Raw genomic sequence first — 24,661 nt, forward strand, 5'->3', positions numbered from 1 at the left:
AAAATACCAAAACTTGAAACAATAGATACTATTAATTTTCATCTCATTACATTCTTCACAATTGCATAAAGCCAGTTCTCTAATCAGAAGTTAACTTCAGAGGTAATTATTAGGTGAATGATGGCAGTATTTATTTAATAACCTCGATTACAGAGAATATTTGGCATTACACCAAGCAGTTTGCTCTCACACCTTGCTTTTTACTGTATTACAAACACACCCTACAACCCTCAGAAAACCCCCAGTTGGGAAGGTACGGGCATCAAATCCAGCTGAGCGGTTGGAAGACAATTCAAGACTTCAAAAGTTTCAAAACTGAGTTGTACCTCAGCTCCTCTAACCAGCAACTCCAGGATCCCTTGTCTGAGCTGGTAAACTAGGAATGTACATGCTGGCAGTGGCCAATCAATCAGCAAACATTCTCATTAGGAACTTGGCTGACTGGCCAAGGGTTATAATCCCTCCAACTGGCCACTTCACTGCAGCCACTAAGCTGCCAAACAGACCAACCAAACAGATTTGGAAACCGCATGTTAATTGCCAGGCAGGCTCAGCCTAATGGGCAGCCTGCCTCTAAAAATCTGCTTTTACCAGGGTAAGTGACACATCTCTATGGGGTACTTTGCACACATCAAGCTCAGCACAGCAATTACATTGCTAATGAGAGAGAGCTGCTAGCCAGAGCACTGTCCCTAAAAGCCCCTTATCTTCAAATATTTATACCCCCCCTTCAAGACCAGCACTTAAGGGCCCTTTCGGACCTACCAAGTCGGTCACAAAACCCTTCTGAGATACTCAAGACAGTAAATGATAAAATGTCCCTGTTCAATCTGATACAACACTGGTTTTAAGTGCTTATCATGCACTCCCAGAACTCAGGTTGAGAGTCTTGGTGTAAGGTTTTAACGCAGTGCTTCACTAGAGAACTGCTTTTTCTCAAGCGACCTTGTGTGATTACTAGGACTGCTTTATAAAGTACAGATGTCCATCACCATCCCATAAACTGCTGCAGCTTTCCAAACAGAAAAAACTAAGTACAGACTACACAGGACTGAACATCTGGATACACTCAATTTCCCACCTCCAATCCTCTACAAATACAACTGCTGGGTGTTTCCAGCTGTTGTTTCAGAGCCCAGCCCAGAGAAGAACCAAGCCACATGCCTACCTTCTTTGGCTAGATTAGACAATTCAGTTTGATGGTTTATGTTTCCTTCTTTAGCTTCTTGTTCTTCAATTGTTTCTTCTTCATCTTCAACTACAAGAAAAACAAATGCACATCTTGGAATTCAAATTGTATAATAATTCAGGAGGCTTGTAATTATATAGCCCTGAAGTGAACTAGCAGAGAATATTTTATGTCTGCAAGACTTAAAAAGAATTAAACATGTATGGAAAATAAGATAATCTGAAAGCAACTATATGTAGTACTTAAGTGATAAGGAGAGAAGCATTTCTGCCTCAGGACAAAAGGCAGTTAAGTGGTGATTGACAATGTTCACCACATGTTGTTCTGTAGCTTTAAACAGGGGAGTTCCTTTGTCAGAAACATGATGGAGTTGTTATCACAAGAAAGGACCCAAAGCAGATGGGTACTTCAGTCTAAAATCTTCAAAAGAACTTCAAGACCATTAGTAAGGCTTGATAAACAAAGGAATGAGGACAGAAAGAATTAAAATCCACCAATAATAATGGCCGTATAATTTCAAGGAAAATGTTGTTTTCAAATTTTCACTGAAGCTCTTTTAGGGATAATTTACTATTTAATTGACTATCTAATCTTTCTAAGAAATAGGTGAAGGTTGGTATTCGGTTTGTGAAAAGCACTGCCCCCAGAAAGTAACAGACTGAAAACCTGTGGGTTTAATAGTCAACTCATGTACTATGCTATGGATGCAAAATTTTGAGAAGTGACTTACCTTCCTCATCAGTCAAAGACGTGCTTGCCTTTCTTTTCCTTCCAGATGATGAACCCCCCTAGCATTAAATAATTATAATATTTAAAATCATAGAAAACAAAGATAAGCAGGGGGCTTTGGTTAGTTCTTAAAGACAACAAAACATGCCTTGCAGTCCCAAAAGCATTTGCTGATAGACAGTTAACTCCTATTAGCACTTCCCTGGTCATGGAGAAACAGAAACTCTGCTTCTGAATTGATGGGAGTGTGCAATCAGCCATTTCCAGTGCTCATGGGTCAAACCATTCAGGTCCAGCTGTGATACAAAACTTTTACTTAGGCTGGCTCAAGGACTAAATTTTTTCACTAGTCAATAAAACAGGGGTATGGCACAGGCCTACAATTGTCTCAGCTGTCCAGTGCACTCTGTAGAATTGTTTAGCCTGTGCCAATTAACTCTCACAGCCAGTGCTGGGCCACAGTTTGGCTGATAACACATGCTAAGGCTTGTTCCTAGCAGGAAATTCAGATGTAGGCATTCTGCTTGGTGGAGGGGGAGTATTTCAGCACATGGGCATCAGCTGTGCCACAACAGATGGCTCAGGGCCTCAGATCCCTTGTCCATTTTTTTCCATTTGCACAAACACAGCCAAGGATTCCTAGCACACATTTCATCCAGGGAAAAAGATATCCAAGCTTCATTCAGTTTGATCCATTCTGTAACATACACCTTCATCTCTCAGCAGATAAATCTCTGCTGAACACCTGAAAACATGCTTCATGCCCCACAAAGTCTAGCCCTGGCTACTGCAGATGAAACTCCTGCCCAGGTCTGGCAATTAATTTGTACAGCTTTTTGGTCTTCAAACTCAAAATGAACGATTCACAGCCACTAAAGCCATGTATCAACCATAATCCACTTCCCTTCCTGACCAGAAAAAAAACCTATGCTTGTGCTTGTGACTGAACATTCAGTTGCCAGTAACTACAGTGAAATCTACTTATCATCACCATGTACTTAAAAAAAATTCACCTTTACCAAAACTTTTTCACATATGTAGTCACTTTTAAACTTATCTGATGGGTTTTTCAAAAAACAGAAAGGCTTACCATTTCACTTTCTTTTTCCAAATAAAGGTCTTCTTTTGTATCCTTACCTGGAAAATTATTACACTTGATGCATGCATTCATCACTTAGCAATTTTACATTTCTTACATGAACTTCTAACTGTATTCAAAGCAAAACACAAGAATTATAAACAAAATCTAGCACAAAAACATAAAAACCCCATAACTCATCACTCAGATCTATTCACAACCTATTAGCAACTCACAATTTTATTGCCAATGAGATTAGCCTGCACTGAGTGAAATTATATAAAACAATAACATCAGAATTCAGACTGTATTTCTTATGAAATGGAATACAATTACCTTTCCTTGAAAATCTCTTTAAATTCAAAGCTTTTTTCCTTTTCTCTTGAAATTCAATTTGCAGTTTAATTTCAACAACCTGAAATGTAAAGCAAGTCTAGTAAAGCACTTTTATTTTACAAATAAACTAGTGAAGATGAGAAAACCAGCACAAATTACACAAGTCTTAGTGAGTGGGTACTTCACCTGCTCAATGTTAGACCAGAAATACTCTATTTCTCTAGCAATGGATGCTGCAATCCTCCTCAGTTTGTTCTGTTCTTCCCTTTTAGCTCGCTCTTCATTAAGTTTCTTTTCTTCATGATAACGAGCCACAGTTCTTACCATCTAAAATGCCATGAAATACTGGATTAGGTTACTTCAAAATACATATCACTGCATTTGTTAACATTATAGTGGTTATCAGCAGCCAGATGTCGACCATAGCTTTACACACATAGCACTTACCTCCAGTATTTCTAATTCTTAACCATGCCAGTAAAGCAACAGACATGAAACTCAAAGAAAAAAAAAAATACAACAACTATAACCAAGCAATCAAGTAGGAAACTCTTAATTCACTCTCTGAATACAAAAATTAGAAAAAATTCCACTGAAATTAGCAGCAAACACACAAAAGAAAACTTCTTTTTCAGACAGCACATATGAAGTCACAGAAATCACACCACAAAATGTCAGAGACCAAAGCTAAAACGAGTTCAAAAAGAGTGTACATACATGAGTGAAAGATCAGTCAATGGCTGTTAAGACTGACTTGATTGCAACCTTTAGCTCAGGAGGTCCCTAAAACATTGACTTCCAGAAGTTTGAAGCATAGTGCCAGGGGAAGGATCATTTCACATTTGCCCTTCCTGTTTCTCCTATTCTTAAAAACCTACCATTGGCCACAAATGGAAATCCAGATTTAAATTATATTCAAAATGCAGATGTTTGTTGCACACAACAATACACTTATTTAAATACTTTGCTGCTGAGTTTCCATCATTTCAGAACATACAGTAAAAAACAACATGGCAATTTAAACTAATGTCCTTCAGTTGCTTCTTCATTATCCTAAACTGGTCATAAATGTATCAAAAAAAGATGCAACATTGCTGGTATCCATAGAAAACCCTTGCTCATTGTAAATTAACAGATTTTATATATTTCATCTCACACCATACGAATTTTCATTCCACTACTGTATTCCTGCTGTGCTGCTCTCTTTCCTTATGGAAAAAGTTCTCTACCATGTTCTTACTGCTCTCTTTACTCTTATTTCTCTCTGAGATTAAGAAAAAAGAACTAGACAGACAACCACACCCAATGGAAGTTATTTACAAAATTCTACATTTACTCTTCATTGAGAGGAAATAACTCATTTGTGAGACAGGCATGATAACTCTATCTTTTATTTAAATATAACCCAGTCAACATATTGAGTGGGTCCCTAAACAAGCCATTTGATTTCCAGAGGAATAAAATCCAGAAACTGTTATTTGCATCCACAATCTGTACAATTATCCAGTCTGTCTCAGATGCCATATCCAAAACTGACAACATGATTTCTTAAAGGTGAAAGTTAGCACCTCATCTTTCCATCACTTCTATCTGTAGCAAAAGATATCTCAATAGCTTTGCTGCCAAAGAGAGTCACATCAACATTGATTGTTCTGAGCTAAAAAAATGTTTTTCAAGTACCTTCTTAGCAGTTGCCATCTTCCACTTTCTCTCCTGGGCAAAATCAGTTGCCATCCATTGCATTTCTTCCAGCAAATAATCCCAGTGGGATTTTGGTCTTGGAGCCTCTTGGAGTTTAGGCAGTCGCCTGGGGGACCATAAACCTTCCTTTCTCAGTTCTGCTATCCGCTGATGGATTTGATTTTCCTTGAAAAGAAGTACAGAGAATGACAATGAAGCTGCAGAACGCATGCGAAGTTGTAGAATCATAGGAAAACAGTAACTGCTCCTACTTCATTAAACTAACCGACAGGAAAAGAAAAGGTGTAAAAGCAGGACACAGAAAACACCTTACCAGCTTTACTTGCTCAGCCAGCTTGTCTTGAGAGTTTTCCTGTGGCAACACTGCTGCATTCTGAGCTGGACTTTGTGTTTTAGGTGCTGCTGCTGCTACGGCTAAGCCAGGAGGCTTGGATGCAATGGGAGACAGGGACTTGTTGGTTGCTGGAGAGGTCCTGTTCGTTTGCACTGGGTATGGAGAAGGCGGTGTTGTGCCTGGGATCGCTGCTGGAGCAATGGATGAGGTAGGTGGCAGTGGATTTGCCGCAAGACGCTGAGAACTCTGAGCAGGATCCGCAGGTGGTCGTGTCAGAGTCACAGTCTGCTCAAGAAACACACTGGTTACTGATGAGTTGAGGATTCAATACTTAGTCTACACTACAGCAGAACATAATGGAGACTTTAATTTAATAACAAACGTACACCTGCATTTCTACAAGGAAAAGATTTAAGTGTCCAGTGGAATTAAAAAATGAAGACAGTGTTCTTAGATTTTACTGGCCATGGAAACAAACACATTGCCACCCCACTAACACTCCCATACCTGTTGCTGTATCGTAGCTTGAGGCTGCGACACTTGGCTGGGCGTCTGTCCTTGCACGTGGATTGCTGGTGGCACCTGCTGCTGGAGCGGTGCTGGAAGCGGAGCGGCCGTCAGGGGCACACTTTGGGGCTGGATCTTCACCTGGATCTGTGGCTGGGCTGGAGGCTCCACGAGCTGTGGCTGCTGCTGGGGGAGCTGCAGGGTGGCCGGGAGCGACGCCATGGGGACGTTGGCGGGCTGCAGGCGCGCTGGCAGCTGCGGCGGCGGCGTGTGCAGGCTGGCCGCGTTCTGCACCGGAGGGCCCTTGGAGGGGTCGTACTGCTGCTGGCTCTGCTTCTGCCCCGTCAGCTGCACCGTCTGGGGAGTGGGAGGCATTCCACCTGCAGGGCAAGAGGAGACACGGCACAGATGAGATTAAAATGTCCAATGCTCTCTGTTGATTTAAGGAGGAAATCAACTGCGAATAGAGTGGTTTTGTTACTTACTTTGCCACAAGACACCATCACTTGAAAATACCACATCACAATCACAAAATAAATCACCATTACAATAAACAACAAAGTAGCTCATGCACAGGACTGTAACTAAAATTTGGAGCACAGCAACTATAAAAGAGCATGTCATTATAGGTCTTCTAAATGTTGTATACTCAAAAAAAAGGACTGGTGAGCTAATGGAATTTAACCTAAAAAAACAGCATCAAGGCTAAATACTACTTGGTTCTTAACACATTCACTCTAACACGTATTCTAAAGCTTGGCATGACTAATGAATAAAAATTTGTCATGATGTTCCAATTAGGTGGTTTCCTTTTCATAAATCATTGGCTCAGTTCCAGAATTCTCAGATTGGCCATTTTGCATCAGCACCTGTGACGTATTTCCATGCCCACATGCACCTTTGGAGCCCGTCACTCAGCTCCTTAAACAAACCAGGCATTGCATACCAAGTATTAATTTACATGGAGAAGTGTGTGGTGGGACTAGGATCTTGGCAGGCCGGAAGCCCAAGTTTCTAGTCCCATCACCAACATCTCCTTGTTAAATTAATGTGCAACTGGCATGTGGTGACACAGTACCTTGTGCCGTTGGCATTAGCTGTTGAAGAGGAACTCCTGAAGCCACACCCGGGTGCTGAAAAACCATCCCATGACGGCCCACTTCAATTCGTGGTCTCTTAGACGAATCTGTGATATTCAAATTCCATTTATGGCATGGTATAATGGAATGGGTTCAATTTCACAAAGCAAACTACTACACATGATTCCAACATCAGCTCCGAAAGCTACGACTACTGTACATGTGTAGCATTTATGAAGAACATGTTCCAGGGGCAGAGTCCCTCTGACTTCAAGGTGGCCATCTCCAATCTTCTCAGCCAGAACAATCAACCTAACAATGTCTCCATGCCTGACAAATCCAGGCCTATCTACTGGGAGTGGAGTGCACTCTTCTCACAGCACCAGTCACAGTAGATAGTCCTAAGGATCTGGCGATTCCCAAGGTGAGGCAAAAATGTATTTCAACAGTTACAGAACAGTGGGCTCCAATCACTGTTTGGAAAGGAAAGAAAAGAGAACTGAAGTGGAATTGTGCCTGTGGAACATACCTGCTGGTGCAAGGGCCTGCTGCTGTCTCTTAAAAGCTTCAATCTCTATGGTGCTCACAGTCCCCGTCCCTGGAGTCCCTGTATGCGTTTGCTACAGGGAAAAGAAAACAAATCACAGAAGTTCAATCTGCAGATGGTCTAACACCAGGACAGAATTTACATAGGGATCTAAGGAGGCCAGCACAGAACGAGTCCTTCAGAACAGCTGTACAACAAAGGAAACAAGACTCATTCAATATCTGCTATGAAGTTTTAGTTGTCCACAATGCACAGATACTCTTCGTTGTGTTTAAATTTTACAGTGATGAAGTTGGTTATATATAATGCACACCTACATTTTGTTAAGTGATACCAAACTCAGGAAAATGGGATATGTAAAAAATAAACCTGCCCAGTATTTTTTGCTACTTTTTTTTTTAATTAATGGAAATTTTCATTAGTGTAGTACATCTGTGTGGAACATCAGTAACACACAAATTCATCCTCATCCTGAAAACAGTTTAAGCTTTTTTGAGTCTCCACCACTTTCACTCTCAGGATAGAGCTTTGTGAGAGTTACTGTTGAAATATTTCAGGAGAAAGCTGGGAAGATGGAATAAATAACCTCAGCCAAGTTACACAAGTGGACTTGTACCTGTTTGCACAGCTGGCAAAATGAGTTTCATTAATAAACTCAGTGAGGAGAAACAATATTGCCATAGGCTAAGGTGACATAAGAGCTCATCAGAAATTACTATCCATTGTGTCTGAGGATAAACAGCACACAAACTATGAATTAAGAAGCCTGGAAGAGCATTTTTGATACTGAGATGCAAAAGGAATCACTGGGCTCTGATTCAGCAAGTTGGAATTTAGCTTCAGTAAGATTACACAGCACATTCAAACTTTTATTTTTAAATCACTACATTTAATACTGGCAATGATGGCAAGAACATATCCCAGAAAATCCTTTCAGCATCAAACACAGGTGACAGTCTCATGTACAGGATTACTGAAGCAAACAAATTTGTGTACATGACAATTTTCATGCTCTTTGGGCCTCAGCATACTGGCAAGTACTTATTAATGTCCATCAGTGTCTGTGCAAGTCCAATTCCTTTCACTGAGTTTCCAAGTCATTTTTAAATTCTCCTCAGTATTTGGCCATGTTGTATCAAATATTCTACTATGAAACTTAACATGAGAAAAATAAGGACTATCCCAAAAAAAGGTCTTAAAAGATTCCATCAGAAAATACAAACACAGACTTTATGTAAGGCAGTCTCTGCATCCTAGGAAATGAATTAATTTAGCACTCTAGTTCTCAAAGTGTAATTTTCTGAAGGTGAGAACCTTAAATATGTTGAGGTACAGTATGGGTTTGCAAATGTGAAAATTTTTTAGGACAACATACAAAGACAATAATTTCCCATAAGAATCTTTTACTTTATTCACAGGTATTTTCTTTTCTGATTTTAACTGAAATTTTACCAATGTAAATTAAATCCATGGAGGTAAACACCAGCCTATATTGAGTTAAATCACAGCAGTGACATCCTGCATCTTCAGTGCTTCACTGCATGGTATTAATAATCACAGCCAACATCACCTACAATGACTGGGTTTCAAATGCTCCTTTTTGACCTGAATATATCTTATGCCCCTCAGACTCAATCAATAGCTATGAATTAATAACACTTAATCTCTTTGCTGCTCTGAGGGCATTTGTGGCCACTTCAGCAATACATCTACAGCTTTAAGATGTAAATTTGGGGTTTAAGAATCTCTGACTCATATTCATGGTTCACTGCCATTTCACACTCAATAGGGATTAAGTTTTCAAATATCTGTCTTCTCACGAGGCAGACATGCAGCGTATTTCAGGTCCAACAGCCAGTGTCTGGCAGAGCACCACAGACCTGGGCATTTACAGAATTTTCAAAATAAACCACAAGAACTGATTTTGTAAACGCTACTGAATTGACTAACCAATTCAGTTTATGTCCCATTTGCATCAGATGCTTCTGGGACATCAGTTTAAGAAAGTACATTCCTCAAACTCCACATTAAATGCCATTTATTTCACCTGCACTCTCCCTCTGGATGACTGCATACTCACAGTTTCAGGCTGTATCTCTACTTTAGGATTTTTGACTGACATTTTCTTAAGAACGTGCCTCCTAGCTGTCCGCATTATCACCGTGTAATTTAGGTCAGACTCTTCAGAGAGCAGACATGTTATGTCTTTATAAATTGCAGTCACATACCACTAATATTAGACTAAAACTGCCCCAACTTTAATTAAAATAATGTAGCTCTCCTGAGGTCATGATTATGCAGCATGCACACAATAATCACTCTGAGTGCTGCGTTTATGCACTGGGATTTGAATGGTGATGCTGATTGGGACACATTATTTCTCCATAAACAGTTGCAAAAAGCAAGACTGATGGAAAGAAACGCCACTTTCTGTTAGCAGTTTGTGCTAAAATGTCAGTGTCACACAGAGTTTTGTACATGTTTAGCATGAACCAATTTCTCTGAAAATGGTCTGAAATGGTACAACACCTTCAAAAGTATCATCACTGCTGCAGCTACAGCTTGATGGTAACCCTAATCGCTACAATAAATAACCTGATAGAACATTAGCTATTTTAAACAGCTTAAATAAAGCCTGACTACCTAAGGAGACTTCCAAGACACGCCAGTACTGGCCATAAGGAAGAACTCTCAGTGCAATCCCCTTCACTACACAACTCCTTTGTACAGTATCACAGGGAACATCCCATTTGTTACACGCAGGAACACAACCCAGCTTGTATTTCATTCAACTTCCCATTTCCAAAGCTAGATGAAGGCAGCACAGACTGTACAGCTGCTGTGGTACAGCAGAGTAATTCACAACACCTGCTGAGCATGTCATTGAGCTAAAAGGTAAATATTTTAGTTGCAGATGGAATTAGGGTGTATTACTTCTCAAGGCATGTATGCGGTGATGTCAGAGTTGAAGGCAGCTGCATAAAACCACACTGAACCAAAAAGTTGCATTATCACTGATACACAAAAATTTTAACTGATGATCACATTTATTCTTGACTTTCTTCAGCATTCCTCATGAAAAAAGAAAAAAATTGTTAAAAAGGACCTTTATAATAAAAATAAGCACTTCTGTTTCTTCTTCCCAACATTTACAGCAGAGCTAATGGAAAGCAGTCAATTATTTAAAACAAATTCTGTCAGAGGATTAGTAGTGTTGTTTAACACATTTCAGGGAAGGCAAATCCAAAACCTTCTGTAGCCACATTTAAAACCTTTAATACATAAGGGGGAAAAAAAAAAAAGAAAAGAATTTTAGAAGAAATCCACAATTACAATGCCACAGACAAAGAATCCATATTATCACTACGCAGAATGCACAAATGAACCAAATGCATTAGGGATACAAAAGACAAACAAACCAAAGTGAAAACATTCAAGCTGAAAGTTAATGCAATAAGCCAGCAACCTGGAGACAAAGCTTTAACTTCCTCAAGGCTTCAGTTATACTGATGCATTTGAAGACTGCAAAGGTTTTTTGGTTTTGTTTAGATGATAAGGGATGGGCTTTTGGGAAAATTCTAATTCATCTAAGAAATATCAAATCTGAATGAAGAAAAAAAATCTGGGATGAAACTACATTTTAGAACCATTGAAAAGTACCTGAAATGGTTGCTGCTGGGATGAAAAAGCAGCAGAAACATTTGGAGGAAGCTGGGTTGCTATAGCGACAGGAGTACCAGTCTGCCCATCCTTTCCTGTCACAACCTTTACCTGAGAGAAATATTTTGGGAAAAAAAAAAGAAGGGAGAATCATTTTCTTTTTAAAAGTTTTTCTTTTTTTTTAACTGTTCAACACACTCCTTTGGTACTGATGGCACCTCACTGAAGAGGGGATAATAACTAAACCACCATCAGTGCAGCTTGCTTCGAGCACAGCCCATTTTTAGAGTTCTGTCTTACTTTTTATAGCAGAACAGAGCACAGCCTTGACTGTTTATTGTGACTTCTCATCACTGGAAATGTTTTCTTAAATCCAGTTAACATAAAAGTGTGTTTTAAATTTAATGATTGCTGCTGCTAACGGACAACAAATTAGCATGACAGACAGTTTGAACGTAAGAGAGCTTCAACATTTACTTAAGCAATGAGCACAGCCACCATTCACTCTCCCCTTGAATTCCCAAAGAGATCAACCTTCCAGGCAAGAGATGAAGCATGTTGCTTTAGCAGAAAGTGATAAAGAGGGGGAGGGGGAAATAAAACAGAAGACGACAAAAAAATACAAAGAACATACTCAAAAGATGTCTTAATCTTTCAGAAGAATTCATCACTTGAAAACACATTAAGGCTTTTGCTGTTGCACTCTGCAAAATTCTCCAGCAGTTACAGGGACAAGCAGCTTCCACAAACAAAAGAGGATCCACCACGAGAAGGCAGCGAAGTACAGCAAATTCTCAACCCGAAACACAGAGGGGTAGAGCCTCAACTCATTTAAAGTGTAGCAGCACCACTGACTTCAATGAACCTGTACAGTTTACACCCACTAAAGATCCCTCCAAGTGTGCAGATGGTAGTTACAAATACCTGGTTATTTCAGCTGACAAACACGCAACCCAACAAGAACACCTAAACAATTTGACAAAACACAAACTAGGTGAAACAAAAATACTGAATATCCATTGTCAATAAATTACAGTAACAGGCTAGCTTTTATGTTACTATATAAAGAAATTATTCCTTCAAAATTGTCAATAACTGTCACAAGCAGAAATAAATCTTTCCTAAGTAAGAAGTTTAGACAACAAAGCAATGAATAAAATAAACTTCAGCCATTATTGTGTTAAAATTTCCCACAAATTCCAACTGAATTGGGGTTTAAGATGATTGCTAGTGATTCATACCTAAGAGTCATCAAATTTCACCGAAGGCACTCATTTCCAAAAGATATTCAAAGCAACACAAGGTTCTTTACATAGTATTGGTTCTTCTACAAACTGGCAACTACATATCCATAGATATTTTCACAAATTTTAGAGGATATTTATGAGTGCCAAGTGGTGCAGGGGCTGAAGTTCTATCTACCCTGCTGCAACCACTTGCCATGTTGGCTTGTGGGCAGGCTCTGCATCAGGCCAGTGCTCCAGCACCCACGGATGGGTACAAAGGTGCAGGAAAAGCTGCACAGCACCTGTTTGTGGCAAGCTTCTTTCAAGTTCTTTGCCATTAATAAACAGTGAATTCAAGCTAGTTAGTAATTTAAACCTTTGCATAAGGAACAAAGTGAACTTGTCAATGTCCAGTCTGTTAAGTGCTGGCTGTTAATCCTTTAGACAGCAACGCATACACAGAGCTCCAGGGCAGCCTAAATAACCTAAAGCGTATCTGTGGACCTTTACACATGTTCTCTCTCACTAATTAGACTAATTCACACCTTCTGTTGGCTGCAGCAACACTGAACTTCAGTAACATCTATGGTTAGAAGTCAAATGAGTCAGGCTAACCTCTTGTAATGCTTTTGCTCATTCTTTTTTGTTTGTCCAAGTCTAGTTAAGTGAAATTGAAACTATAATTCCTAGTTATAACCATTCCAAGAGCTTAAAACCATTTCCACACTAATACCATCTTTGTGTGCAACTAGGACAGTGAAAGCTCCTTTCACTTCTTATTCTTTTATTTTAAATTCCTAAGTCTAACAGCACACTCAAACTGACCCATCAAATCACACTACCCAGCAGAAGTTCATTCTCTCAGGCCAACTATTTTATGCAAAACTGCCATACTTCATCAAGAAGAAATTATTTTTCATGTGCTATCACATTTTTTAATACTCCACAATCCCAGTGCTACAACTTCATCTACGATTTTATTCCAAAAAAGTTTCTTACCTCATCATTGATGACCTCAGATTGCTCTTCCTCTTCTTCCTCCTCGAGATCCAAGTCATTTTGCCTCAGGTATGCTTGCAGAGGAACACAATGTTTCTTCTTAAAAGCTAAAAAGTCCATCATATTCCCTTGAAGATGTTGCAGGAAAAACAGTTCAATCAAACATTCTTTAAAAGTTTCCTTAAGAATTTCCATCTGCTTGTGGTGATGATCCAAACAGAGTTTTCTCATTTGAGCAGTTTCTTGGTTGGCAGGAGGAATCTCCTCCAACTTTTTAGGTTGTTTTTTCACTGCTGTGTTAGCTGTAGGAGTGAGAGGAAGACTCGACAGCCCCTGTGGCACAGTGGCCCGTGAAGGACTTGTGGGAGGAGGAGGTGATGTCATTCCAAACGCACTCGGTCCTCCAACTCCTGCTATCAATCCACCAGAAGTCCTGTCAAATCCAATGGGTCTACTCAGCTGCTGCCCTTGAAGCACTTGCTGCTGCTGTTGCATAAGTTGCCCCTGGATAATATTGCTGATTTGGGGTGGCAAGCTCGTTGTTGTGATGTGGCCCGGGCTAGTCAAAGATTGCATATTTGCCCCGCTGGCCACGGGGCTCTGAGGCCCAAGGTGGTGGATGGTGCCCCCAGACTGCGAGTGAGGCTGCGAAAGCCTGCGCTCCCTCACCGTGGCAGGCGTCCCAGACGATGGAAGCTGCACTTGTGCAGCAGCTCCTTGAGCAATTTGTGCAATTCCCGGTCCTTCCTGGTACACAAAGTGCCCGCCGTTGGAAGGACTCAGGCTGATCTGTCTCACGAGCACGCTCGCATCCACAAATCCTCTGGTCGGGCTCTGGCTGCACATCCCCAGGCCAGGCCCGGGAGTGCCCGCCCGGACGTTGGGCAGCGTCTGCACCGGCACCGGGTTAGGCTGGGTGGGGCTCTGGGACTGCACTTGCTGAGGCAGTGGGGAGGTGACTTGGATGTACGAGGGGGATCCATGCTCAAAGCGCCTCTGCTGGGGGCTGAACTGAAAGCTCGGAGACGTCGGGTTTGGAAGTGGCAGTGGGGTGAGCGTTATCTGCTGGTTGCCCGAGGCCACCGGGCCCACATTCTGCAGGGTGATGTTCACATTCTGCCCGGCCACCGGGCTCCGGCTCATGATAAACTGCTGGATTTGGTAACTGGGGGACTGCGGCGCAGAGGGACTTGCAGAAGGCGCAAAAGAGGCTGCGGGGGACTGGGGTAAATTTGCCTGTTGTTCTTCTCCCTCGCTGCCTGTGAAGGACCTGGATCTCTGGAGCTGGCGCTGGGCATTCTGAGGACCATTGCCATGGTGCATTCTCACTGATCTAAGGTTTTACAGTATGCTCTAAAGAAATACATAAAAACAGAAATTCAGGGAAGGTAAAAACTCTTCTGCAACTGAAACTATTTAGTTACAACTAGAAAGATTACCTTATTGTAAGAACTCTGTTATCCTGGTTTTGCAGTTGCTTAAAATGATTCAAATTATCCAAAACCCTCAGCACAACAAAGGCTCACTTAAACCCTCATAAATTTCTCTAGTTAATAACACTACTGAATAGTTTTATAAATGCTATGCTCCCCTTAGCTAGGTAGAATGACTTCAAAGAATAAAAAAATCCAAACAGGACTTCTTGCCTTGCCGTAGAACTTCAAGAAATGACAGTCTCCAGTATAAAAGACACCTACTCTTTTTTTTGGGTTCATTATTCCCAGCACTTTGGTGTCTTTAACTCTTAATACAAAGTTCTTGTAAACGTAAGAGCTTAAAACATATAGTCCATTGTTTCAGCAGTAACCAAAAACATGAATATGGACAGACTATTCAACTTTATTGTTCTAGCTACTGAAGGCCAAATCATCTAAATGTATGTAAAACTACTGTACTTGATGCTTAACTTTCCCTTCTCCTTCCTTCAGAACACATAAAGAGATGAAAATTAACTAAATCTGCATTTTATTTAAAATGCTGTTTATTGAGTCAAGCTACCCAGAAATCCAAAAACGTTCTGGTTTTGTATTTCAATCACAGACAAAAATTCCAATGACATGCACTGACAGGTAGATTCAGGGCTGGGATTCACACAGAAACAGCAGCAAGAGAAAACGAAACCTGATGGGGTTTTGCTCCTTCCAAAATCTCTCCTATTTTGAAAACAACACTTTCATTTTTAGCATTTCAGGCCAAACATACACAAACATGCTGCCACTCCTTTGCGTTCCTAACTCCAAGTTGGTCGCAAGTGGCAACAGGCAGCAGCACACCGGCACGGCAGCACTACTGGGAAGCTCGGGATGCAGCGGGTGCTGCCGGCTCTCCCGCTCCTCCGCTGCCCTGTCCTGCGCTATCTGCAGCAATCCGCCCAAGCCCTGGGGATGGAGATTTTCCCTTCCTTGCACCGGGAAAGAGGCGACTGTCCGGGAAGGTGGAGCAAAGCAGCGCTGTCACACACGTGCCAGCAACGACAGGGGGCCGAAAGCCCGGGAGCTGCCGTGCCGGGGGTCCTGGGAGCGCAGCCGGCACAACGACCCCGCCGGGCCGGTTCCGCCTCTCCTGCCCTGGGGCTCATCCCGGCGGGGCTCGCCTCTCCCACTGCCGGGAGCTCAAACCTAAGCGAGCTCCCTGAGCAGAGCGGGAAGGGGAAAAAACTGCACTCCTTACAGGCCCCTTTTCCAAAAGATTTAACAATACTGCAATTCTTCGAGGTATTGTGGTTATTTCACAGCGCCGATACCAAATAATTAAGATTCAAACGATACCACCAGCAACAAGGTCTTATTATTTTAATTACTCGCACCTCACTAACACTTACGGCTCCAGTGAAAACACTTAATTAATTACAGGCCGATAAGGGAGGTCCCGAAGCAGGGATCGCCTTTTGTGTGCGAGCAGGGCGGTGGGCCCGCCCGGGCCAGGGGCGAACCCCGGCCTCTCCGCCGCCGCTCCGCGAGGACTCCCCCCGCCCGGGGCTCCCCCCGTCGGGGCCGCGCTCCCCCGGCCCGGCCCTGCCCGTCCCGCGTCCCCCGCCTCGCGCCGGGCGGGCCCTTCCCTCCGCGGCCGCCCCCGGTGCGGCGGCGGGGCTGCCGGGGGCCGCGCGGGGCGGAGCGGGGCGCGCAGCCGGGCCCGGGCGGGCCCCGCGGGCCGCACTTACCGCGGGCGCCGCGGGTTCCATTCGCTGCGGGCAGGAAGCGCGGGCGGGGGCGCCGCTACCAGCGCCGGCAGGAGACAAACCGCGTCCCGCCGCGCCTGCGCCAACACCCACCGGCCGCGCCGCGCCTGCGCCAGCGCCGCGCCTGCGCACAGCGGGGAGGCTGCCCGCGGGTCCTGTCGCGATAGGAACGGGTTCTAAGTTATATTTGTTGTAGTGAGGCAAGGGCGGGCAAGGACCGAGTGAAGGGTAGTTTATGTCCGCGCAGGGAGCGGGGCTGACGCTTCTCTTCAAGACACGGTGTAAAAATCCACACTTGCAGCTCGCGGGGCTTGTACTCCTCAGGACAGGAGAGACTGGGAGCGCCTGGAGCGGGGCCAGCCGAGGGAAACAAAGGTGATGAAGGGGCTGGAGCATCTCTCTTACGGGGAAAGGCTGAAGGAGCTGGGGCTATTCTGCCTCGAGAAGAGGCAGCTGAGAGGGGACCATGGGGTCTGTCAGTGCCTGCAGGGAGGCTCAGAGCACGGACATCTTAAAGCTTTTCTTTACATCAGCACGAGCACGGATCTGATTCTTGGATAGTAAACACACTATTTTACCTTAAGGCTAAAGGTCATCACAGAGCCTTTGACAAGAGAAAGGCCCCCACGAAATATATTCACGCTTAAGAGAAAAAAAATTCACCAATCAGGCCACCAAAGTGATTTACTATTAAATCTGGGAAAAATTATTGACAGTAGAATTAAACCTACAGAAACCTATTTGAGGAACTTCTTTTTCTAGTAGTCATTGTCATCAACTCAAAGTGATTCATATAGATTTGAGTATGCTCAGAATTCTGGTCTTTAGCATAGGCTTGTCTAACACGAAGAGGATGACCACCTGTGTTCTGGAATAAATACAAAGTGAAGGCTTAGGTACCAAAAATACATAATCAAAAATGCCCTGTCTCAAAATTCATAGTTATCAATAGTCTTGACTGAAGACAATTCATATCCTGCCATTTAAAATAAACAGCTCCCCTCCCTTACTTTTAACATACTGGTAGTGCAAAATGATACATCCAAGGTAATATTGTCATAACATTGGGGAAATTTATATTCCTAAGCGTATGGAAATGTAATAAATAAAAGCTATATTAGTCATACTGTCAGGAAAAGGTATTTACTAACATTTGCTTGTATAGCAAGCTATTCAAAATTCTAAAATATGGTTATGTTTCTGCTTAGAAACACTCGTGTAGTACTGTAAAGCAATGAGGAATTTTAAAAATTAATAAATAAAAGACCCCAGAAGCCCCCAAGTCCTCACAATGCAAGCATGTTTCAACTTCAACTCATCTTTCCCTCCAGACCTGCAATGGTTTTTATGTAACGATTTTGCTTTGGAGAGTGATAAACATAGTTACAAGAGTTAACCACATCTCTGACATGATCCAAGACCTTTAAGAAAAAAATGCAAATACCTGGCAAAGCACAGGACTGTGAAACAGTTTTACAACACAAGATACAATTTGGTTCAAAGCACTTCACAACCCTCAAGAGAGCATTTGATAACTTAAATGTTTCAGGACAAGAACAGATCTATCGACAAGCTCAAATTACCTGCCATGAGTGTTTCAGTATTTAAATTTGCACAGAACTGTTTGATGTAAATGGATCGGAAACAAGGTACTTTACAGAAGCCACTTGATGTACAGGAAAGTAAATACCAAATTTTTCTAAAGGTTTACATAAAAACAGAGAAATCCCCATACCTGGTCCACCAAGCTGGCCAGCTGTTCTGACTGAGTAGGAGCCATGGTGTTTCCTGTGTCATACAACTCTCAATCTACAGCATTTCTTAGCTCAGACAGTCTCTCTTACAGAATCCTCTTTTCCATATGCAAAGCAAAGAACCTTATGGAAACATGTTTTGAAGTATTCAATAAGATAAGACATGATGTCAAAAAAATTTTAGTCATCCTAAAATCAAGTTTAGAAAAGTCAGATTGCAGATGTATTTGACAGCTTTTGCTGCAGGAGATGTTGCTTCTGAATGATTAAAACAATATCATTAAAGGGTAACTTTATCATTGGAACAAGCAAACTTTTATTACTAGATATTGTTACCTTCTGATTTTCTATATGAGCTGACAGTTCAGGATTTCTACTGAATTTAACTGTGAACATATATCACTGGTTCCCAAACAAGCCTAGAAGCAAATACACCACTACTTGTTCAAAATTCTGACTCAGATCAAGTAAAACACTTATTTTTTATGTATCATTAAATAACAACTGCTCACATTCTTAATGTTACAGTACCTGAGACAAAAAGTCTGTGGAACAATCACCTCAGTGAGCAGCCAGTTCTTGAATCAGATGTTCAATACTCTTTTTCAACAGCCTCTCTTCAACAGAATTACCACTTACAAGCCTGCAAGACAAAGAAACCCATTACATTCCTTGTGCTCTCAGGACATCCTTCCAAGAAAAGAAACAGTCACTCAGGAGAAGCTTTCAAGTACATCTTAGAACTACACAAACAGCATCTCATCACTGGTGGATCTGAAATCCAGTGATAATCAAGAATGACATTTCTTGTTTACCAAGAGCTGAAAACACCCACGTTTATTTTGGCTGTCCTAACACAGAAGTCCAGATGGTTTCTTAGATGGAAGTGGGAGGGAAAGACACGAACAGAAGAGGCAGTGTGGAAAGGACATGATTTTCATTTTCCCTCTAGTCTGAAGGGAAGAAATATTATATAATCTTTGAAGGGATCTTAAAAGACCAAGTTACTTAAACTAGAAGGATGACCTCAACCCAAAATCCTAGTTTCACCCCAAACCATCTTCTCTCTATTTTTGATTTTAATACACCAGTAACTATTTCTTAGCATGAAAGTCACCTGTAAATGTGGGTATCTCTGCCTGTTGCAATTTTGTCACACCATCCCTTAGTCTTTGTGTCCATCAGCAGATCTAAATCAATGTCACAGAAGACAACAATAATCACATCTGTGTGACTGACACCTGTGGAAGGAGTGTGGGAAGAAAGGACAGCACAGAAGACTCACTTGCCTTGGTTGAAGTTTTTAATGAATTCCTAAAATGGGGAAACAAGCAACTTAGGTACAAATTCACATTAATAAAGGATACATCTCTAAATAAACTTTTTCTTAACAGAGTGAGAAGGTTGGAAAAATTGCTTTCTTGTTACTTCCCCAACCTACATTAAGCATGCAAACATTTTAAGTTATCTGACTGCCCACATTACAGATCTACACAATTCATAATTAATCTGTCTACAATTAAAGCTATTAATTTATGGAGCAGTCAGCTAGATAAAAATCTAGAGATCTATTACAGTAATCACATCATGTCCTATGACTAAGCACACCTGAGTTGTTATTCCTGTAGCGCTCCATCATTTTTCTTGTCTGTTGTCTAATCAAATTCCTTCTGTTGTGCTGCCTTGTGTTGCTTTAAGGCAAAGTATTCTTTTGTGTTTTATACTGCATCTGGCAGAAAGCATAACAATGCAATTTGGAGCAAAAAGTAAGAAAAACTTAACTATATTGTCAATGTTTGCTCAAATTGTAGGCCCCAGAGGATATAGAGAATCTTACTGGGGAGGGAAAGGAGCATACTTTCAATTTATCCTCAGGCAATGCCAGGGCACTCTATGAAAAACAGAAGCCCCTGGAGTAAGGCTGAGGAACTGCCAAGATAAAAACACCAACCACACTTAAAGTACTAACAATGTAAATAGCTACAGATAATGAAAGCAAAAACAATTAATCAAATGGCTATTGTGAAATAAAACATCTGCATTTGAAGCACAAATTGCTCATAAATATAGGATAACTAGTGGCATACTCCTTGGAAACACCCTAGATGCCTCATCAAATAGTAATATGACCGACATATTTCATATATAATTACATATTTGTGCTGCAGCTACATACATAATTTGCTTCAATAAGTAAAGAAATTATGCAAATGAATCTTGCAAATGTATTAGACTTTCCTTTAGCATTTTCCCTCCCACTATGAGCATCTCTTCACTCCTAGCTTGAGTAAGAGATCCTCTTACCAGATAATGCCAGCTGTGAGCACCACTCACTAACTCTCACTCACATGAGGAGATGGAAGTTCAGGAAAAGCTCCAGGATGTCGAGCATTGCAATCACCTGTGTCAAAATCAGTACCTGCTCTCCCTCCACTTTCAGCTTCCAAAGTAGGCCAGCCAGAGTTTCCAGCTTGCCTAGTTAAAAAAGGAGAACCTGAAGGTTCTGCAGGTCACACTCACAACTAGAGAAAGCCCCTGCACACAGGTGTAACCAGTGGTGGGTGTTTAATACCTGAGTCATGCTGCACCATCTCTGTTCCTTGAGACTGAACTGCAAGAGTTTCATTCCATGGGTACATGTGTAAGGAGGATTTTCTCCATGCAAACATAGAGGAGCAACAGCTACAGCTGGAAACACACACAGATCTCTGCAAAACAAATCAAAACTTCATTATACTAAGTTTTAACTGCTTGGGCTATTAACTATTCAAAACCAGTAATATTTGCAAAGCAGCACAAAGCACCTGGCTAAATGTAAAAAGTAAATCAGGACATGAAGTTTTATGTTGACATCAAATAAATGCAAAAACACTGAAGAGGAAATTGCCACTATCCCTAAAGTTACCAAGATAAGCTTACTACACTTCGTACGTTTTTTGTCAGTATTAACACAACAAATACAAGATATGTCAAAATAAAGTAGAATTGTTACATAACTAATAACAGTTGCCATGGAACTACTGAGAGTTTCAGATCCTAGAATGATCCAAAATTATACATCTGAGATAGGTTCAGCATAAAGGAATGTAGCCTGCAAAAAGGATAAAACAAAACAGCTTATCTAGCATTTAGCATTTTACAGTTGTTCACTTAAATACCCTGTTAGGAGGGTACCACACACCCATCAAATCCATGCAAAGACTGCACATGGATTTGTCTCAATTACCTGGTCATAACATCCTTCAGGGCAATCTGTTGCTGCTTCAGTGTCAAAATGAGCTCCTGCAATGGATCCTTAGAACCTCTGAAGTGCTGGAACATGGAAGGCAATTTGCAAAGCCAGTCCAGCACCACTTGTTAATCCTGGCAGAACAATGCTGAGAGATTTTTCTTTCACTGATCCAAGAGCAAGTTTCCAACAGGTCTCTGCCATACAGGGGGGTTCTGGAACAACGACGCTCATTCCAGAAGTATAGTTTGTCCAGGTGTTCCTTTAGCTGTCTTTTTTTCTTCTGGGATATCCTTTAAATTCAAAATTCTTTTCTGAATCTATTGTGACCAGATAAAGCTTATGCAAAAAACAAAGTTGAAAATAAGGATAATTTAATTCATGCAAGAATTCTATGAATGACTATGAAAAGAGAAGAGAGCAGGAGAAAAGCTGACACTTGCGATACAAGGACAAATGTTAGCTTTGGTATTGTGATGAAAAATAAATCTGCTTTCCTACTCTATGCCTACTGGCAAAAATATTATTTTTAGTGAGTAATCTGAGCTGAAAGAGGTACCCAGCTGAAGAGCATATGGCAGGAGGGATTCTGCTTCTCTCAACATGCAGAAGAAACACGCTATACTGTAAAATTCAAGTACACCAAATGCTCTGATGCTCCAGTCATCTCTGAAGGATTACATGGAAGGGGCATAACAGAACTCCCATATCCCTTAATCATCTTTGGAGCCTGGAGACAGCAAGAGAACTCTCCAAAAGATGCTAATAAGGGTCAAACTTCTTAACGGAGCAAAGCCTTATTTATGGGTATGGTTTCAAAACCACTGCAGTTGTAAGAGCTGACTTCACAATAACTATTTTGCGTGCATCATTTCCAGGAACCCAAAGATGTCTAAACAGCAAAAGGATGAGTTCTTTTTCTGTTTTACATATATACTTCAGCTATCACTTTAAATTCCTTAATTACATTAATTACGCTCCCTTCTGGCAGAAGAACCTAATAACACTAGTGCAGGACATCCTCCTTGTCATCTGTCACAGCCACGTGTCACACAATCTGTCTTGGGCTTCATTAACCATACTCTGCTTACATCAGGCTAATTTATTGTAAGATTTAACTCTACATTGCTCTACAGCAGAATTACGTTTGCTCCAAGACTCAAAACTGGACCCTCCCAACTTCTCTTCTGAGGGAAGACTCAAGAGCAAAAAACAAACAAGCTCAAAATTTAACATCTTTTCCTCCCCCTGCCCTCCCCTCTGCCCCCCAAAAATCTTCTTTAAGTGTTTTGCAAGTACATCTTAAACTTAAAATTAACTAGAAGGAGAAGATTTAATTATTCTGCTTAGGAAACTCTACTCCAGAAGCAATTTTCAGTGTTTGATCAAAACCACAAGTGACTTCAATTCTTAAGCGTGGCAGGAAAGATCAAAACTGAGCCTTCATAAATGAAAACAACTATTAAGGAATAAGAAGCCCTCCTCTTTCCCTCAGAAGACTGGCATACAGTCTTTGGCAGTGATCAGTTTGGGAAAAAAGGATAACAAGAGAAACAAATAATTCTGAACGAATCCTCTCAGTCCTCACAAATATGACCTGTTTTCACCTGTTACTTAAAAAAAACAAATTAATAAAAAATAAATCAATCACCTGAACACTACATACCTATTTAGTTTGAGCTTCCCCGGCTTAAGTCTGGATGATCAAGGGGAGCAGTAGATCTCTTCAATAAACTTTCCAGTTAGCTTCAGTTTTGGCAGCATTTGTGCTTCGTAGCAAGTAATTTGGTTTTCCATTCCAATCACATCAAAGAGAGACCAGTCTGTGTGCTTAAGTTATAGTAAAAGAAAAAAAAAAAACCACCACAAAGTAAAGAAATATTTTATTACTATTCAGCTGCAGTTTAAAAAAATAATGGTAATAATACCACAGTATCTGAGAATGTTTAAAAAGCTCACAGCTGATGGCAGAATTAAAGTGGAACGTGGAAGAGCCAGGTGTCATGTGACTTTGCAGAGAGCAGCTGTCGTTACTTTAAAAGGTTCCAACAACCCACACCATGGAAATAGAGCATTATGCTCATGTTACCAGGAGTCACGAACAGGGCAGCACCCTCAAACGACAAGCTCTGCAGATAATTCAATGCTTCTGATTAAAACATTTGCCTTTGTAGAACTGGCATTCCAGACCCATCTATTTTCACCTTGACACACTAACCCTAAAATCAAACCATAAAATTATTTTAAGGTTTTACTCAATTCTATCTAAAAAGCATATTTCTAAAGAAAGAAAATAATTACAATCCCTTTAGGAGTACTGTCTAAAGTTTATAAACAGTGCAGAGGGAACCCCAAACTCTCAGATTCTCAGTGATCATATCCTAACCACGAAAATGCTGCCCATCCTTTTCTGGTTGAAAATATCAATTTCACATTACTCTCTTGGCAGTTACCATCTTTCATCTTCTTTCTTGAAAAAAAATCAGTTGCCATGCACTGCATTCCTTCCAAAAAGATAATCATGGTGTGATTTGTGCTGTGGGACCACATGGAGTTTGTTTCAGAGACCATAAACCTTCTTTCCTCAGTGCTGATATTCACTGAAGAATTTAATTTTCCTTTAAGTAAACATAATTAAACATGTTTCCTACTGCACAAGACAAAACCAAGACACTGTGAAAAATGTTAAAACATTACATGGATGATCAATAGAAATGATTATTCAGTCCTTGGAAACATTCCACGGTGTTTGAAGTCACACCTTATTAAAAGATAATGAATAATGCATTTTGTGCAGCTTTATGTAAAGTCTCTGAGGACTTTGTGAGGCAGCAGTAATAGGAAAAATCAGTAGAGAAGCTTGGGATGCAGTGGTACTCAATCCTGAGAACTTTTGTTTTTTCTCCTAAAATATAGCACCCCTAGATCTCATCAGAAGTGCAGGGCTGGTTCAGTGAGAAATTTCACAGAATTTAAATATGATGATGGCAGATGGCCAAAATTCTCTAAAAAGTTCATATAAAAATACATTTAGTTTCTGGCATTTTTATTAACACATGTAAGCACCCTGCAACTGCTGGCAAGTCAGCACAAGCAGCACAAATTTTCATTGTCA

At 41.1% G+C, this 24,661-nt stretch overlaps 1 protein-coding gene and 1 non-coding gene across 19 annotated transcripts in view; both read right to left on the reverse strand.

The window, feature by feature from the left end:
* EP400 (E1A binding protein p400) overlaps positions 1 to 24,661 on the reverse strand; it is a 57,762-nt gene that overhangs the window by 31,107 nt on the left and 1,994 nt on the right. For 13 of the 18 annotated variants that reach the window (XR_004243609.1, XM_032127590.1, XM_032127588.1 and 10 more), the window contains exons 1-13: positions 16,546 to 16,653; positions 13,386 to 14,738; positions 11,161 to 11,271; positions 7,483 to 7,573; positions 6,953 to 7,060; positions 5,875 to 6,254; positions 5,347 to 5,652; positions 5,013 to 5,198; positions 3,519 to 3,659; positions 3,333 to 3,411; positions 3,009 to 3,055; positions 1,920 to 1,977; positions 1,169 to 1,258 (exon numbers count right to left, since the gene is read on the reverse strand). Coding sequence is in view for 17 of the 18 variants with exons in the window: in XM_032127590.1 (XP_031983481.1) it covers positions 1,169 to 1,258; positions 1,920 to 1,977; positions 3,009 to 3,055; positions 3,333 to 3,411; positions 3,519 to 3,659; positions 5,013 to 5,198; positions 5,347 to 5,652; positions 5,875 to 6,254; positions 6,953 to 7,060; positions 7,483 to 7,573; positions 11,161 to 11,271; positions 13,386 to 14,708 (2,920 nt within the window). In the remaining variant the exon portion in view is untranslated. Of the gene's footprint in view, positions 1 to 1,168; positions 1,259 to 1,919; positions 1,978 to 3,008; positions 3,056 to 3,332; positions 3,412 to 3,518; positions 3,660 to 5,012; positions 5,199 to 5,346; positions 5,653 to 5,874; positions 6,255 to 6,952; positions 7,061 to 7,482; positions 7,574 to 11,160; positions 11,272 to 13,385; positions 14,739 to 16,191; positions 16,213 to 16,545; positions 16,654 to 18,298; positions 18,441 to 18,848; positions 18,961 to 19,434; positions 19,632 to 19,925; positions 20,047 to 20,621; positions 20,793 to 20,889; positions 21,026 to 21,543; positions 21,840 to 23,212; positions 23,377 to 24,661 lie in introns of those variants that run through there. The other 5 variants (XM_032127575.1, XM_032127576.1, XM_032127584.1 and 2 more) reach the window with 5 other exon arrangements.
* On the reverse strand, positions 20,109 to 20,247 carry LOC116453287. The gene has a single exon (XR_004243741.1). It is a non-coding gene; the product is annotated as a small nucleolar RNA SNORA49 (small nucleolar RNA).

The sequence above is a fragment of the Corvus moneduloides genome, chromosome 18 (assembly GCF_009650955.1).
Source record: "Corvus moneduloides isolate bCorMon1 chromosome 18, bCorMon1.pri, whole genome shotgun sequence".
Lineage (NCBI taxonomy): Eukaryota > Metazoa > Chordata > Aves > Passeriformes > Corvidae > Corvus > Corvus moneduloides.